At 40.1% G+C, this 17,762-nt stretch overlaps 1 protein-coding gene across 3 annotated transcripts in view; it reads right to left on the reverse strand.

Annotated features, from left to right (window-relative positions):
* Positions 1 to 17,762, reverse strand: part of LOC137340861 (ATP-dependent translocase ABCB1-like) — a 101,452-nt gene that overhangs the window by 79,916 nt on the left and 3,774 nt on the right. For 2 of the 3 annotated variants that reach the window (XR_010966891.1, XM_068003673.1), the window contains exons 1-10: positions 15,350 to 15,478; positions 14,234 to 14,337; positions 12,222 to 12,279; positions 8,435 to 8,585; positions 6,075 to 6,123; positions 5,606 to 5,797; positions 5,314 to 5,485; positions 2,315 to 2,439; positions 2,048 to 2,222; positions 746 to 859 (exon numbers count right to left, since the gene is read on the reverse strand). Coding sequence is in view for 1 of the 3 variants with exons in the window: in XM_068003673.1 (XP_067859774.1) it covers positions 746 to 859; positions 2,048 to 2,222; positions 2,315 to 2,439; positions 5,314 to 5,485; positions 5,606 to 5,797; positions 6,075 to 6,123; positions 8,435 to 8,585; positions 12,222 to 12,279; positions 14,234 to 14,337; positions 15,350 to 15,448 (1,239 nt within the window). In the remaining 2 variants the exon portion in view is untranslated. Of the gene's footprint in view, positions 1 to 745; positions 860 to 2,047; positions 2,223 to 2,314; positions 2,440 to 5,313; positions 5,486 to 5,605; positions 5,798 to 6,074; positions 6,124 to 8,434; positions 8,586 to 12,221; positions 12,280 to 14,233; positions 14,338 to 15,349; positions 15,479 to 17,762 lie in introns of those variants that run through there. The other variant, XR_010966894.1, reaches the window with a different exon arrangement.

Raw genomic sequence — 17,762 nt, forward strand, 5'->3', positions numbered from 1 at the left:
TTAAAACTCCAGGATGTAGGCCATCAGATCCAGGGGGTTTGTTGGCTTTTAGTCCCATTAATTTTTCTAAAACTGTTCCTTTATTAATCTTAATTCATTAAGTTCCTCCTTCTTATTAGACCCTTGGTTTGGGGAACGGTATGTTTTTTGTATCTTCTACTGCTACTTTAAGACCCTAGTTTCGGACTTAACTACATCAATCTCAAACTTGATATGAAATTCTATCATATTATGATCACTCTGTGCCAGAGGATCTTTTATTATAAGATTACTAATTAATTCTGTCTCATTACACAATACTAGATCTAAAATAGCCTGTTCCTTAGCTGGTTCCTTGACATATTGTTCTAGAAAACTGTCTCAGATGCATTTGGATGCATAAATTCTTAATTTATCCAGTTCCTTTTGAATCAAACTCTGGCCACATAACTTAATGGCATCAGCAAATCTTTTATCACTCTTCTCCATTACACTAAATGAGATTCACGGCTTGTATTTCTTCCTAAAGAAAGACCGAACTGGATAAATTAACATATTTGAGCCAACAAATATCTCTGATGGAACTGTGCAAATGCTGTAGTTTGCATTGTGCAACTACATTAACTCAAAATAAATAAAGATTTGTTTTTATTCTTCTTGTGATAAAATTACTGTGAAATCTTTTCCATCTAGTATATTATCAGCCAATCACTGCGGTCTTAACATACAGCACAGAAGAAACACAATTAATCATTTCCTTCTTTACCTCGTCCAGTATTTTATAGATTTCATACGCAGCTCCTCTGGCATTAGAAAATGCTTCAATGTAAGGTGCTGTTTGGCCAATAGAAAATGTTCCAAATGTGACACAGAAAAAAATCTAAAAATAGATGAAAGATGAGTTAGAAATGACATAAAATATCTCAAATGTGGTTTTAAAAATCCATGTTCCTGAGAAGTGTTGTTAGGGGTTGAATTATTATAATAATTTTGAAAAATAAAAACAATGGGGGTCGATTTCAACTTTGGCAGGGGTGGAAAACTGGCAGTATTGGATCGGCCACCCGTTATACAACCCTTTCCTTTCCATTGACTTCACCGGAAAGGATATTGGATGAGGTGTATAATGGTCAGCTGATCTGCTAATGCCAGTTTTCCACTCCTGTTGAAGTTGAAAATTACCCCCGTAGAGTTTTAAAAATATTTTTTAAAATAATGCAGAAGAGCACTTCTACTACCACCATTTTGCTCTAGCCAATCCGCATCCATTTCTTGTAAAGCACATGATATAGTGAAAGACTGTCACGGTTAGGGGAATGGGTCTCTAATGCTTTAAGATAAAAAAATGCTGGAACGTGTGCACGTGTGAATGTCAGATAGGATCTGGCTTGGTTAGAATGCCCCTCACTGTTGAACTGCCTGGCATTCACTATGTAGGCTCATTTATGAAGAAAAGTTACTTGGTTAAGTTGCCAAAATGTATCTGGCATCCATGAATCCATAATGCAATAGGAATTAGCATCTTGATGGGAGGAAATCGAAGAGGTTGGAATAAAAATCGGGAGAGATGTAAAACGGGCTGCCGATTCGCTATTCCCTTTTTACATTACCGCACAAAGTCAAAATCTGCCCCACTAAATCAGAGGGCAAGTAGGCTCTATTTTTTTTTTAAAAACACATTCGCTACTGTCCATGAGCCATGCAGCATCTGCAGAAAGAGTGCAGGCAGGGCAACGTGCTCCTAGGCTGCCATCACGGCCATTTCAGCAAATATAGAATGGTGACCTGCAGTCATTACTTCCCCTGACTTTCCTTCATGGGGAAGGAAGCATTCAGCAATGTAAGGAATTGAACCAGTGGTGGAACTCTCCTCGGTACCACTTACATATTCTAAGCTGTTACCACCCTGCCACCAAAATGAAAAGTTATTTAAAACAAGGAGGAGCAAAGGTACTTTAACATTTAACTTAAAAATAAATAACTAAATAAGGAATACAACTCATTTAAAATTACCCTACGTAATATCAGTTAAGCTGCAAAGTTGTTTTAAATATATTACTGTACTTACAGTTAGGACTGTTCCAATGGTGTATCCTGAGTTCTCAAGGACCAAAGTGGTTCCATACCAAAATCCAATTCCATAAGATCCAAATATTATAAAGTAGGCAAACCCAACAGACAGGTTGGCAGTAATGGCCTTCTTTATACCAATCCTTTTTGCTTCTCCTAAATTTTTACGGTACCTTTAGAACATATTAAGAGGGGGGAAAAAAATTAAGTTTTGGAATTGAACAATAACTACTCCCCGATAGCTATCAATGTTCACCATGCAGACCTTTCAATTTCTTTCTTTTGCCCTCCAAATGCCACCACTGTTCGGATTGCCCCCAACACCTCTTCTGCAACTGCTCCTGCTTTTGCATAGGCTGTCATCTCCAGGTTGGTGAATGAGACTGTGAGCTGAACACAAAACATTGAAACTGAGGTCATAAATATATTTAGTCTTAAAATATTTTATCTTGTTGCTGCAAATTATAAATAATCTCAAATACATAATTACATTTTGAAATGATAAGCTGTCAGTAACAGTACCTTGTCTTCCAACTTCAACAAACTGTTGGATCCTGTGGAATTTTTTCACTACTCCAACAGCCAAACACACAGTACATATACTAGGAACATAGGAACAGGAGTAGGTCATACAGCCCCTCGAGCCTGTTCTGTCATTCAATTAGTTCATGGCTGATCTGTATCTTAACTCCATTTACCTGCCTTGGTTCCATATCCTTTAATACCCTAACCTAAGAGAAATCTATCAATCTCAGTTTTGAAATTTTTAATTGATCTAGCCTCAACTGCTTTGTGGGGGGAGAGAGTTCCAGATTTCCACTAGGCTTTGTGTGAAGAAGTGCTTCCTGACATCACCCCTGAACCCCCTAGCTCTAATTTTAAGGTTATGCCCACTTGTTCTGGACTCCCCCACCAGTGGAAATAGTTTCTCTCTATCCACCCTGTTAAATCCTTTAATCATCTTAAATACCTCGATTAGATCACCCCTTAATCTTCTATATTCAAGGGAATACAAGCCTGGTCTATGAAATCTGCCCTCATAATTTAACCCTTTTAGCCCAGGTATCATTCTGATGATTCTGCACTGCACCCCCTCCAAGGTCAATATATCCTTCCTGAGGTGTGGTGCCCAGAGCTGAACGCAGTGCTCCAGATGCGGTCTACTATATGAACACTGCAGAGATACACTATCCATAGCCTAGAAATAGCAGTTGGTGATATCAGCAAACAAATGCTCATTTGAAATTGCTCTGTCCACTATTTTAGCAGAGACGTTAATCGATTTATATTAATAGGTTAATGCTTTCATGTCGCAAAATATTAATTTTTGTCATTATTCAATTTTTAACTTGTGTTTTGTACTGCTAGAAGCAGCATGTAACCACTAAACACCCAAGGTCACACAAGGTATCTTGTCAGGAGAAAGCTATCAGTTTGGATGAGACACATAGGCCCGGAATTTCCTCGACGCTGTTCCCACTGCCGCAACTGCGCCTGGATTTCCTTTGCATGTCCAGCAAATTGACAGTGGTGGACCAAGAGCAACTCCAAGGAAATTGTGGGCCATTGTCTGGAAAAAAAAGACTCCTCAAGGAGTAAGTGTGTTTTGGCCCACATAATGAGGGTCAGATGTGTTAGCCTTGGCTTGGTGGTAGCGCTCTCACTGCTGAGTCAGGAAGTTGTTGTTCATTTTGAGCACATAATCTAGGTTGACTCTTCAATGCAGTACTGAGGGACTGCTGCACTGTCAGACGTGCCATCTTTTGGATGAGCCATAAACCAAGGCCCCATCTGCTCTCTGAGGTGGACGTAAAAGATCCCATTGCAACAACTACAACTTGCATTCATATAGCGCCTTTAACATAGTAAAATGTCCTATGGTGCTTCATGGGAGTGTTATCAAACAAAATTTAACACTAAGCCACATAAGGAGATATTAAGACAGGTGACCAAAAGCTTGGCCAAAGAGGTAGGTTTTAAGAAGTGCCTTAAAGGGGGAAGAGAGAGGTAGAGAGGCACTATTTAAAGAAGATCAGGAGTGTTCTCCCAGTGTCCTAGCCAAAACTTATCCCTGAACCAATATCACTACTGCACATTATCAGGTCATTTACCTCAGTACTGTTTGTGGGACCTTGCTGTGCACAAATTGGCTGCCACAATGACTGCAATTCAAAAAGTATTTCATTGGCTATAAAGCACTTTGAAATGTCCTGAGGCTGTGAAAGGCGGTAGATAAATGCAACTTCTTCTTAATTGGTTAATCAACCCTGGGATCATTATTTGCAATCCCAAACATCTAATTCTATTATCAAAGGTGGGCCATATTGTTCCTGAGAACTACTTTAGGACACTTTGCTGAATGTGTTGTTCTAGTCAATTTGCCCAATCTCGTCCACAGCCAGTCAAATTACAAGATGTCCACGTTAAAGGACAGGCCACCACCTGGCACAGTAACTTTGATTGGAAGCTGTTTTCGAGTCATCTGAGATGTGGGAAGGGCTTTTATTGGCTGGAGCCCTCTGCTATTGACAGGTTAGTGGAAAGAGACCATCTAACTAAATTATATTGGCAGGCCAATAACAGCCTTCAGACAGAGAGAGCAGTCAGTGTGTATGCAGGAAGCAGCAAAACTAGCGCTCGCCTGGCCAGGGAAGTAGGTCGGTATATATTGACGGTAAGTGGTCTGCAGTTTTAATGTCCATGATTACATAGAAAGTGAGTTGTGTTTTTAATATACTGAAGAATGTAGGGAAATATATACCTCACTGGATTAAACTATGCACTATTCAGTTATCTATCTTATGTAAATAAAATCATTTATTGCATCAAGGACTTTGTTAAAAGTAGATAAGAGTGTTTTGTCCAGTTTGGAGAGAAAGGAGAATTCACATGGTAGCACATGTTATATTCCAGCAGCCAGTGTTGAGAATAAAGGTTCTCTGTTGTAATCATTGAGACTCGCTATAGTATACAGAGATACTGGATACAAAAAAAGTACACCCCAGGTTATAGGGGACATGAGGTCCATTTACAAGAATGGCTGGTGATACTGAACCCAAGAGAATATCCAATGTAATCATCCAAAAGCATGAAACTCCTTTAAAATATCAGACAGAGGAATAAAAACATGTTGAGCATTCTGTTTATATCAATAAGTTATTTCTAGGCTTATATCACAAGTATTTTTTAGATTTGTATTCTATACTGTTTTATTCAGATACATTATATTGTTTTTCTCAAGTCTTTTATTTTGTTTACACTTACCTTGGACCACAGCACAGCTGATAATGCAAGGAGGGGACTGGTGGCCAGAATTACCAGAGTCAGCTTCCATCCCTTTGCAAAACCAACTATCATACCTCCTACAAAAGTTGCAATATACTGGAACAGAAGTCCAATCTTATCACCGATTCCCTCATTGATTTTGTTGATGTCACTGGTCATTGAAAAAGCACAATAAATTCCGATGCAATTAAAATGTTATTTACAACAACAAAACTCTTTCAAGCAAAAATACACTTATTTATCCAGTCTGAAAATTTAATATCATTCCTACCCTGTTAGACGTGTGTTGAGTTGTCCAACTGGGTTACCATCAAACCAGCCAATCTCTTTTCTCAGCACAGCATGAAAAAATATCTTTCGGAGCTTCCTTGTCTGTCTTGCTGAACTCAGAACCCAAAAGGAAACTTGGATGTAAGCAAATAGTAATGCTCCTGCTCCAATTCCAACATAGTAATAGGAAAACCTAGGATGGAAGCAATGAATGTTTCTCTTCTGAATAAATTGCAATTTCTCTTCTATTAAAGGTAATAGTACCAAAAGCAGTTTTGCTTTTGATTTGGGTATTCTTTAGAGTGAACGTTTAAAAATTGGTAATGTCTGTAAATAGATCTATCGCCTTCCATTACAGGTTCTTCTAAATCACACTGCGATAATTCAGGACATGCAGTAGATTTTTACTGAATGATATTTTTGCTCACTATGCAATATTTTGAATATGAAATTATTGCAGTAGCACTTACTCTGCCATTTGTTCTTCAAAGGGCTTCTCATCACAGTTTGTCCTATTTACTGCAATAAACCATAATAAAAATACCATTATATTACACAAAGAGGAACAAAAATATTTATTTTGCTCGTACAGCATTGATTCTACACTGGGAAATTGTACTTAAATATTTTAGAATAGATATCATTAGATGAAATTGCACTAAATTATTTACTCCACACTGAAAGTTTGGGGTGACTATTACCCGTGCTATGTCAAAGTCCACCCAGCCATTCACAACGTGAGAGCCTGCATATACTGCTACTGATTGTTATGCTGAGTTAGTACTTGTTCTATTAGTTATAATGTTTGATCTAAACATTGCAAATGGTTATTTAATTATTAATTATGCTGCAGGTTTAGGTATGTGTATTATGTTCAACTAACGTAGATTTTTGTCTTGAATGTACTTGGGCCTGCAGGTTATCTTAATTGTACCGTTGAAAAACCACTATTAAGCCTGTTAAGTGTCTTGCACAAAGGTCGCTTACCTAGACAGAGATTCTCCGAATGCTGAACAGCTGGAATACATACCTGGCTACCTTTTATAGCAGTTGTAGTTAGAACTGCAGTTTGGAATGGGAAGTTTAAGAAACAGAGATTTGTTGTGACTGTAGCACCAAGTTTAACCTGAAGTGAGGAAACTGGAGTGTGAGGGAAGTACCAAGGGCCATGCCAGTGTGAGGCCCGGTCAACTTTACTCTCAGGCCTCATTAAAATATCCCGAACCTGACTCCCGTATGAGGCCAGTGGGCGTAGCGGGAAATTGCACGGCTGCACGCCACTGCCAGGGAACTGAGGAAACGATCCCCAGCAAGGTAAGTAAGGTGGGGGAGGTGGATGAGGGGGTGTTCCTGATTATTACAATCGGGGGAGGGGACTGGTGCGGAGGTGTCCCAAGATTTCTTGTGGGGCCAGGAGGAGCACTCCTGCTTCTCCTGCCCCACAAGGAATCCTTAAAAAAATTAACATAGCTCAGCCTCTTCTGATCCTGTTTGCTGGCAGCTTTTGCTGGCGGCTCTAGGACTGTATGAGATTCACACATTTTACAGTTACAATAGCATGAGGGTCTGAATTATGTCATCACACCCCAACATTTAATTATTTAGGAGGCCCCTGCCCGCCTGTGGTGGCCGGCCTCGATACTCCCAAAAACCCAGGAGTTAGAATGGCAAAGGCGCAAACGCTAAGGGTACGCGTTGGGTAGCATCCGTCCGCCATTTTAACACCCTCGCTTGCACCATTCTCACCATGTGGTGAAGGTTAAAATCGAGGCTTGTATGTCTGAAGGCAAAAGAGAGCACTCCTACAGAGGAGAACTTCAGTTAAACCACTCACAGCTTAGGAATTAGCTGGGGGGAATATTACAGCTGCTCATATTTTACAGAGTCCAGATGTGTCTGGGATTTGGAAAGCGAAGCATTGCATAAAGTATAATACAGGTACTAGAAAGAAAAAACTTTGTGTCGCCTGCAGTTTAAATTCTGAATTTGTGAAGGTAATAGTGAAGGAAGTGAAAACAGCTGCAGATTAATGCATCAAACAATGAAGGAACATTGTTTCAGCTCAGTGAAGTAAAACCCGATACAACTGAGTATTTACCAATTTACTAACTGCCATAAACTTACATACATAGCTAAAACAGCTATGTAGGTCAAAGGAAGTTGCCATTTACAGCTCCTCTAGGCCGATCTTTTGTTTCTTAACTTGTCCCATTACCACCCTCCTTACCTTGCACCATCATCCCTTTTATCATTTAATCACTTTTGCTCTCTACCCTATCACAGACATTCATTTTAGTTCTTTCCTCACCCCCCCCCCCCCTTTTCCTGGCTCTGTACTTGCTTAAAAACTTTAACGCTAACATCTTCCAATCTGAAATGTTAACTCAGTTTCTTTCTCCACAGATGCTGCCTCACTTGCTGAGCTTTTCCAGCATTTTATGTTTTTATCATAGGAGCTTGTGATCAAACTCTATAGTGCTCTGGTCAGATTGTACCTTGAGTAATGTGTCTTGCTCTGGTCGCCAATACACAGGGGAATCATTCAAGCACTGGAGGTGGTGAAGAGAGGAGCCACGAGGATGATCCCCAGTGGGTCCCTGAATATTTGAAGCTGTCACTACAGTGAACAACTTACCAGTTTGAAGTGATCTTATCACTAAGTGGGCTACATGCTGCCTCCAAGCTATTTAAAATCTTTGATCTGGACTTTTCAATTACAGTGCTCAGTCCCCTTTAATTATCTCTACTCTTATTAGCCACAAAATAGACAGTATTATAATGAAAGAATGCACTGGCATAATAATTTTTGCAAAAAATACAAGCTACTTACATGATCTATTGGCAGACTGTGCCTGGCATATAAAGCCATTTGTCATATCACCAAAAACAATTGTCAATAGTGGAAGGCACATTCCATGAGCCATTGCAGCTAACATCCCAACTACCATCAGGAAAATGTCCACTCCATCTGCAAAACGAAACTAAGAGGTGTGCAAATGAGATTAGTTTCAATTTTTACCTTATTTGAGTTATGTGAAAATGGACAAATGTAAAACATCCAAAGGTGATTGGTATGCATGTTGTGCCAAACTGAAGTGCATAATGGATGGAAATACTGTACAGCTTTCCCACTGCTCTATCCCTGTACTACTCTATTTAAGTAAATTGCAAATGTCAAATAACTGCCAGTCACTGTGCAATAGGATTGTGCTATAAGTACAAACAGATATTTACTTTTTGCTTCTTCCTAATGCTGGCTAGTAAAATATATTTGGCTCTTTTATTGTCTCAGGCTGAATTGCAAGCACCCCTCAGCCAAGAACCTGAAACATAGGAACAGGTGTAGGCTATTCAGCCCATCAAGCCTGTTCCACCATTCAATTAAATCATGACTGATCTGTATCTTAATTCCATCTACCTGTCTTGGTTGTGTAACCCTTAACTAACAAAAATCTATCAATCTTGGTCTTGAAATTTTCAATTGACCTAGCCTCAACAACCTTTTGGAGGAGAGAGTTCCAGATTTCCACTACCACTTATGTGAAGAAGTGCTTTCTGATATCACCCCTGAACAGCCGAGTTTTAAGATTATGCCCCCTTGTTCTGGACTCCCCCACCAGAGGAATTAGTTTCCCTTTATCTACCCTATCAACTCCTTTGATCATGTTCAACACCTCAATTAGATCACTTTTACTCTTCTATAATCAAGGGAATACAAGCCTACTCAATGCAACCTGCCCTCATAATTTAACCCTTTTAGCACCGGTATCATTCTGGTGAATCTGTGCTGCACCCCCTCCAAGGCCAATGTATCCTTCCTGAGGTACAGTGCACCCAGAACTGAATGCAGTACTCCAGATGGGGTCTAACCAGAGCTCTGTACATCTGTAACATAACTTCCATCCCTTCGTGTTCCAGTCCTTTTGAGATAAAGGCCAACATTCCACTGACCTTTTAAATTATTTTTTGTACCTGTCCCTAGCTATTAGTGATTTCTGTACTTGAACCTCTAAATCTTTCTGCTCATCTGCAGTTCCTAGCTTCTCGCCACTTAGAAAATACTCTGATCTATCTTTATTAGGTCCAAAATGGATGACCTCACGCTTTCCTACATTGAACTCCATCTGCCACAGTTTTGCCCACTCACTTAATCTATCAATGTCCCTTTGCAATTTTCTGTTCCCATCTAGACTATTTACTGTGCCACCTAACTTAATGTTGTCAGCATAGCTCTCTATTCCTTCATCCAAGTCATTTATAAATACAGTGAAAAGCTGAGGCCCCGGTACAGATCGCTGGGGGACATAGAGTATTTGCATACACTGCTTAGAAGGTATGAATTGAAGGGGCAGTAGGAAGACCCAGCTAACACACCCAGCCAAAGTTGGTGAAATCACTGTGAAGAATAGCCTAGTCTGAGAAAATAACATATTCCCTGAGACTGAGCCAAGAGAAATCTTCTGAAATCTATGCCTTGATTCTGGTTTTATGTATATTTAGAAGTGATTTAGAGATAAACTTCCTATTTGCTCTGGCAAATGATAATCATACCTGGGAGTTTTTGCTGCACTTTCCTACAGGTTTGTTGCCTATGTGTTGATGTTATTGTATATCCTTGTGACTTTTGTTAATCAGCTGGTTTGATCTGTTTCCCTCCAATATGATGCTGGTGTTCTATGCAGGGCTGGTGGGTGGTGGTTGGGATTGTTGCTAATATTCTTGGTATATTGTTGGCAGCCAACCAGAATCAAAGCAAAGATTTTGGAGGATTTCTCTTGGCTCAGTCTCAGTGAATGGCTGGGTGTGGTAGCTACATCAGCCTACTGCCACTTCAATGCGATCCACTGTGGAGCTGCAGTTAGGAAGGAGCCTACAGTTTGAATTCTCATGTGTTTTAATATTAGTAACTGAGGACAATGAGAAGATCAGATTCCAGAACTCTAAGACGGGGCCTGAAAGCAGAAAAACAAATTGGGAACAGGATATGGACGGTCTGGCTCAGTATATGAAGAGACTGGACTTAAGATTGTACTTAAAAGAAACTGTAAATAAGAACAGAAATTACACTTGTTTATTACAGGTCCAGCCTAGAATGAAGGGGATAATGCATTTTGTTGCTTTCGGATTGACCATCATCAGAGCTGCAGTTGAACCTGCCTTGGAGCCGTCACGACGAATGAACGTGCCTGAAGCAGTGTCGATGGCGGAAGGATATCCCGAGACCAGGAACAACTTTGCTCTGCAGAATAAGACAGTCCGAACCAACAAAGGGAAAAGAGAGGATTTAAATTTGTATTATACGGGAGTGGATAGGTTAGCGTGCGCGGGAAAGATTTTGGGTATACCGGAGGGAGCGGGAGTACAGTTTTCATGCAACAAAGTTCTAGAGGTGACATTGTCGGTAATCCCAGAGGGAAAAATAATTAGTCAATTTGTGGGTCCATTTATTGAGCGACCATTGGGGAGCGCCGGTCGAGTTAAAATTATGGTCCACTGGGACCACACCAATGTGAATATTGACTGGGGTAGCGACTCATACCAGAGATATATTGATTGGGGTGGATATAGCAGGCGTTTTAGAAAGATTGGCTGGATCATCATCAATTGTACAAAGATCCCCTCTGCAGTGAGAAGAAAACTTGGAAATCAGATTGCGTGATCTGTAAGATTATCGAAATTTACAATGTTAAAATTAGGGTAATGTTGTGACTTATATTGAGTTGCACCAAAATAGGTCATTTCAATAATGATCTTTCTTAAAGCATGTCTATTTATTTCTTATTCCAAAAATATTATAATATAATTATATTATAATAGTATGTAATCTCATTAATTTAATTCATCAAAGATTAATTGAAGGTTTTGTTAACCCTTCACCAATTCAATCCCAATGACCTGACTGTGACATTAATTTATATTCGGTGAACTTCTTTAACAATCAGCAACATTTTACATAGAATTACATAGAAATTACAAGATGGAAACAGGCCATTTGCTCCAACCAGTCTGTGTTGGTGTTTATCCTCCACACAAGCAGTTGTCCTAATCCCATGTGCCCGTTCTGTTCCCATATCCCTTTATTCCCCTTTTGAGTGTAGGAAAAACACTTGCTAGTATAAGAAAAAAAATGTAAATTTCATAGATTTCCTTTTCAAATATTCAGGAAACTAACTTTGAGGATATCACGTTGTCATATAAAATCAATGGGTTCACATTTCCCTTAAATAGTGGACCAAGGATTTTATACAAACGCATTAAGCATTTGTACACCAATATTCACACAGCAATATCTCAAGGCCCAAAAGCTGTAACTGTTAACATTTCACAAAATTCAAATAGCACATTTGAATCAGTTTTACACTATGCCCTATGCACAGGTCTCAACTGGAAACTGCAGAGCAGTGAACTTTTTTTTAAAAAAAGTTGTTGAGTATATTCAAGACTGAGATCGATAGATTTTTGAACTCTAGAGGAAATCAAGGGATATGGGGATCGGGCAGGAAAGTGGAGTTGAGGTTGAAGATCTGCCATGATCTGATTGAATGGCAGAGCAGACGAGAGTGGCCGTAAGGCCTATTCCTGCTCCTATTTCTTATGTTAAAAAAAATCTTACATACCATCTGAAGAGAGCTAACTGATTGTATTTTTTCAACTTTCTTTTCATCTTTATGTTTCCTAAAAAAAAAAGGAAATACTTTTAAATATTGTAGGACTACTACTCTACTCACTCCCCCTAGCTGCTGCATGAAGCAATATTTTTCATTCTCAGGATGTGGATGACACTGGCAAAGCCTAGTTGCTCTGAGAAGATGGGAGGAGGTCAATTCAGCAGGCATTATTGTGGGTCTGGAGTCCTGTAATTTGTCATATGTTCATTTTAAACACATTATATTACGCAACTGATAAGACTTTTAATCTAAGAAAAAAGGAAAAAACAAAGTGGGAGTGAAATTGGTCTTTGGTGATTGCGCAAAACGGGTAATAGTACATCGGCAGCCTGTTTGCTCAGGGTGTAAAACAGGCTGCCAATTTGCTATTGCCCGCTTTGCACTACCACCCAAAACCAGTTTCACCCCCAGTGACTTTTGTGTTTTCAACAAACCAACCAGACTATCCATTCTCCAAAAGCCATCTAAACAGTCACTCTCCTCACCCAGTCGATAGAGACATTCGGGCTGAATTTCCAAAGAGGTTCTCCCACTTGCCTGCTGTTATTTCGGTTGAAGAGCCGCAGAAGCCCTGGGAAAATGGTGTTAATGGTGCTTGCACCATTTTTCCAGGGTTTCTGGGGCTCTTTCACCAACGTTATGGCAGACAAGTAGGAGAACCTCCACGGAAATTCACCTCCATTCCGTCCTCCTCCAACCCTCCAACTTCATGCTGGCACCCTTCTCCCTCTCTCCCTCAGTTCCCGCTGGCACTCTTCTTCCCCTTGAAACCAAGCTGGCACTTTTTTTTCCTGTTCAACCTGGCATTCTTCTTTCATGCTACCAGTTTTCCCTCCTCCTCTAGTTCATCCCAATACTCACTTCCTCCCCTACCCCTCAGTTAATGTTGGCACTGTATTTTCCCCATTTTCCTTAGTTAATGTTGGTACTCTTTCCTCCCCCACTTCAAAACTCCACTCCCGACTTCTTTCCCTTCCCTCCCAAAATGCTTCTTGCTTATCCCTCTTCCAAAGCACTATTGTTTTTCATCCCCCATTGCACCATACCTAGCTTCTCCCCTTCCAGCCCCAAAGCACAGCTCCTGGGTTCTCCCTGCTTCCTCCCCAAAAGTGCCGTTATCGTCTTCTCTCCACACGAAGAGCTGCTTCCAGCTTTTCTCTTCTGCTCCCACCCTCGCGAGAAACTACTTTCAGCTTCTAGTCTCTTCCTTCCCCCTCAGTATCTCTCTTACCCTGTTGCTGCTGTAAATGTTTCTGGCCGCTGTTTACTGTGGACTGGAATTCTGATCTTATGAGAATTCCTGCTGCAGTAGGCAGCAACTGGCAACAACAACAAATACAGGTCATGGGTAGGACTGGTGCTTGGGAAAGAGGGGTCATTCCATGCTGAACTTCACATGACCAATGAGCTAGATCTTACTGTGGTATTGTTATTTATAACTTTGATACCTTAGGATCTCACATTAATCAGTAATAATATAAAAGTAATGCAGTATCTGAAAATTAGAACTCACACCAAAACATTTATCAGGATGCACTATTTTGTACTCAGTAAGGTAAAGTGCTTTCCTGCATGTGAGGACTGCCATAGAAATAAAAATTGTTGTATTGCTTTGGTAGTTAAAATGTAAAAGATAATTACAGAATATTAGACTTCCAGCAGGGAGCCACATCGAAGGGAGCATGGGTTAGAGAATCAAGGCTACAGCGTTGTAGCCTATTGCCAGCCAGTACCCACTTTAAGTACGTCTTCCCTGCTGGAAGCGTGGAATCACAGAGTTAGCCTGGCTAACAGCTGATATCTGAATGACTGTGGTGTTATCAATCAACTCTTAGGGATTTAATTCAGGGACACTTCAGCATGTGATGTTGATATTTTATTATAAGTGATGTCAAATCTTCATTGTGCATGATGTTGAATTTTATTGTTCAGTTTCAGTTGAAAAAAAACACACCACTTACGTTTTTCTTTCATTCTCCATAGGGTCTTCTAAGGGCTTTTCCTCATATTTCCCTTTGTTAACATCACCATTTCCCAAATTAGAATCTTCTAGATCCATTATTAACTGAAATAACAACAACACTGAATGTGATTTGGTCCAGTGAGTAATTCAGGTTCTTTAGCTTATTCGACTTATTAAAAATCATAAGCAATGTTAAACTTACATTTACATGCTCTAACCAGTCACAAATGCCATATTCCAGGTATCACGGCATTCTTTAATATTGTATGTTTCTACCTGCCATATTTATCGGTTTCTTCAAGTAAAATGTAGGGCCAGATCTTGCTGGAAAAATAATGTTGTGTCGCACGTCGTTATTAATGCACAAATCGGTCAGCAAAGTCAGAGGATTAAGAGATACGACGTGAGTTGTGAAACTCCAGTACTTGCTGGTCGATTTACACCACTTCACTGTTTGCTTCTGTTGGCATCTGGCCCTTAGCCTCCCCGTTATTTTTAAGAACATGCTGGATTTGCACATTAATTGCCCATTAAACTCATTGTAGAATGTTAGGGCTGGAATTTAACAGCATAAGTTCCTTTTTAACAGCATGATAATTGTTAATGCAATTAACCTCTGGCCCAGAAAGGGAACAATTTACACTGTTAATCTCATTCCTGCATGTAGCCAATTATTGTTCGGGATTTAAAAATGTCAAATTTTACATTTTTAAATTTTTTCTTACTTTTCCTTTCTGACTTTTTTTTCTCTCTCTTAATCCAATCTATCCTTCCCTGTTTATTTCTCTTTCTGTACCTGATTTGACTCTAATTCACCCTCCATCTCCAACGTTCCTCTGTTTCTTTCTCAATACTTAAAATCTCATTCGGTAAGGAAATACACTGTTGGTCCCACCGTTCACTGAGGTCCCAGATGCCCCGTTGCCCTCACCACACTGTTATCAGCTTGCACTTCCAGCAAGTTACAGCGCAAAACATTTTCCCGCTGACAGATGAAGAAATAAGTCTAACTAACGGCGTACTGTGAGATGCCCTGCTCCAGCAAGATCCGGCCTGAAAAGTGTTATGAGTCATAAGGTTACAATGAAAGGCAACAAATCTGTAGAATACTAACCTGTTGTGTCCCACGGGCAGTTGTTTGCACTTCGTACGTATCCACAGAACTGGTAGTTTCCCCTTGTGAACTTCGATATGTAGCATGTGACATGCCCATAACTGCAAATTACTCATTATCATACTATCCAATTATTTTCAGTTGTTTTTGTGTGCTAGCCACACCCAGACCAAGGTGGATGCAACCAGTAATATTATACTGTAACTTTCTTTATTTTATATGAGAACCAAAGTCAAGGGTCAAGGCCCTTAAAGTAGCACACTGCCAATGTTGAAATGAGTAAAGGGTAAGATGAGATAAATCAAGGAGTAATGATTAGGTGCTGCCAAACTTGGATTTGAAAAGGTTGAAGAAACCTTGTGAAGGTGGGAGAGAGGATGGAGGCAACAAGTGAGAGAGGGGTTGCCAATCAGATGACAAGCTTTTTCCTGCCCAGGAGTGCAAGAGACGTGCAAGAGGACCTACATTATAGAATCATAGAAAGTTACAGCACAGAAGAAGGCCATTTGGCCCATTGTGTCCGTGCCAGCCGAAAAAGAGCTATCAAGCTTAATCCCACTTTCCAGCATTTGGTCCGTAGCCCTGTAGGTTACTGCACTTCAAGTGCACATCCAAGTACTTTTTAAATGAGTTGAGGGTTTCTGCCTCTACCACCCTTTCAGGCAGTGAGTTCCAGACCCCCACCACCCTCTGGGTGAAAACATTTCTCCTCAGCTCCCCTCTGATCCTTCTACCAATTACTTTAAATCTATGCCCCCTGGTCACTGATCCCTCTGCTAAGGGAAATAGGTCCTCCCTAACTAATCTATCTAGTCCCATCATAATTATATATACCTCAATTAAATCTCCCCTCAGCCTCCTTTGTTCCAAAGAAAACAACCACAGCCTATCCAATCTTTTCTCATTGCTAAAATTTTCCAGCCCTGGCAACATCCTCAAATCTCCTCCGGACCCTCTCTAGTGCAATCATATCTTTCCTCTAATGTGGTGACCAGAACTGTACACAGTACTCAAGCTGTGGCCTAACCAATGTTTTGTACAGTTCTAGCATAACCTCCCTGCTCTTATATTCTATGCCTCGGCTAATAAAGGAAAGTATCCAGTTTGCCTTTTTAACCACCTTAAATACCTGCCCTGCTACCTTCAGGGATCTGTGGACATGCACTCCAAGGTCCCTTTCTTCCTCTACACCTCTCAGTATCCTCCCATTTATTGTGTATTCCCTAGCCTTGTTTGCCCTCCCCAAATGCATTACCTCACATTTCTCAGGATTGAATTCCATTTGCCACATTTATGCCCACCTGACCAGTCCATTGATATCTTCCTGCAGTCTACAGCTTTCCTCCTCACTATCAACCACATGGCCAATTTTTGTATTATCTGCAAACTTCTTGAATGTGGGGGGCTTGATCAAATCCAAATCATTAATATATACTACAAAAAGCAAGGGACCTAGTACTAAGCCTTGTGGAATCCCACTGGAAATAGCCTTCCAGTTGCAAAAACACCCATCACTACCACTGAGCCAATTTTGGATCCAACTAGCCACTTTCCCTTAAATCCCATGGGCTTTTACTTTTTTGTCCAGTCTGCCATGTGGGACATTGTCAAAAGCCGTGCTAAAATCCATGTACACTACATCAAATACGTTACCCTCATCGACCCTCCTTGTTACCTCCTCAAAAAATTCAATCAAGTTAGTCAGACACGACATCCCTTAACAAATCCATGCTGACTGTCCTTGATTAACCCATGCCTTTCTAAATGACGATTTATGCTGTCCCTCAGAATTGATTCCAATAATTTGCCCACCACCGAAGTTAGACTGACTGGCCTATAATTATTCAATCTATCTTTTTCTCCCTTTTTAAACAACAATTAGATTCTCCAATGTTAAATTACATACAAAGGTCAATTCACCATTCAACAACAACTTCCATTTAATAGCACTTTCAATGTCCTGAGTCGTTTCACAGTTGGTAGTTACATTTTTCATGTGTGCACCTAGACAAAGAGTGTTGGGAGTCTATTCAACCAAGCCTGATTTTATAGAACTATGCAAATTTACAGCACAGAAGGAACCATTTAGTCCATTATGTCTGTGCCAGCTCTTTGCTAGAGCAATCCACATCTAATCCTGCTGGCCCACTCTCTTCACATAGCCTTATATCTTCCTTTGTTTCAAATACCTAACAAATTTTCCCTTAAAAGATTCAATGGTCTCTGCCTCAACTAATAGCAAAGCATTTCATGCTCCCACAACCTTTTGGATAATTTTAAAAACCTTTATTAAATCTCCTTAGCCTTCTCTGCTCCATTGAAAATAGTTTCTCATCCCTGGTGTATGTGCTCTACATCTTTAATATCCTTTCTATAATGGGCACCAAAAATTGCACACAGTATTCTAACTGTG

Source organism: Heptranchias perlo, chromosome 2, assembly GCF_035084215.1.
Source record: "Heptranchias perlo isolate sHepPer1 chromosome 2, sHepPer1.hap1, whole genome shotgun sequence".
Classification (NCBI taxonomy): Eukaryota; Metazoa; Chordata; class Chondrichthyes; order Hexanchiformes; family Hexanchidae; genus Heptranchias; species Heptranchias perlo.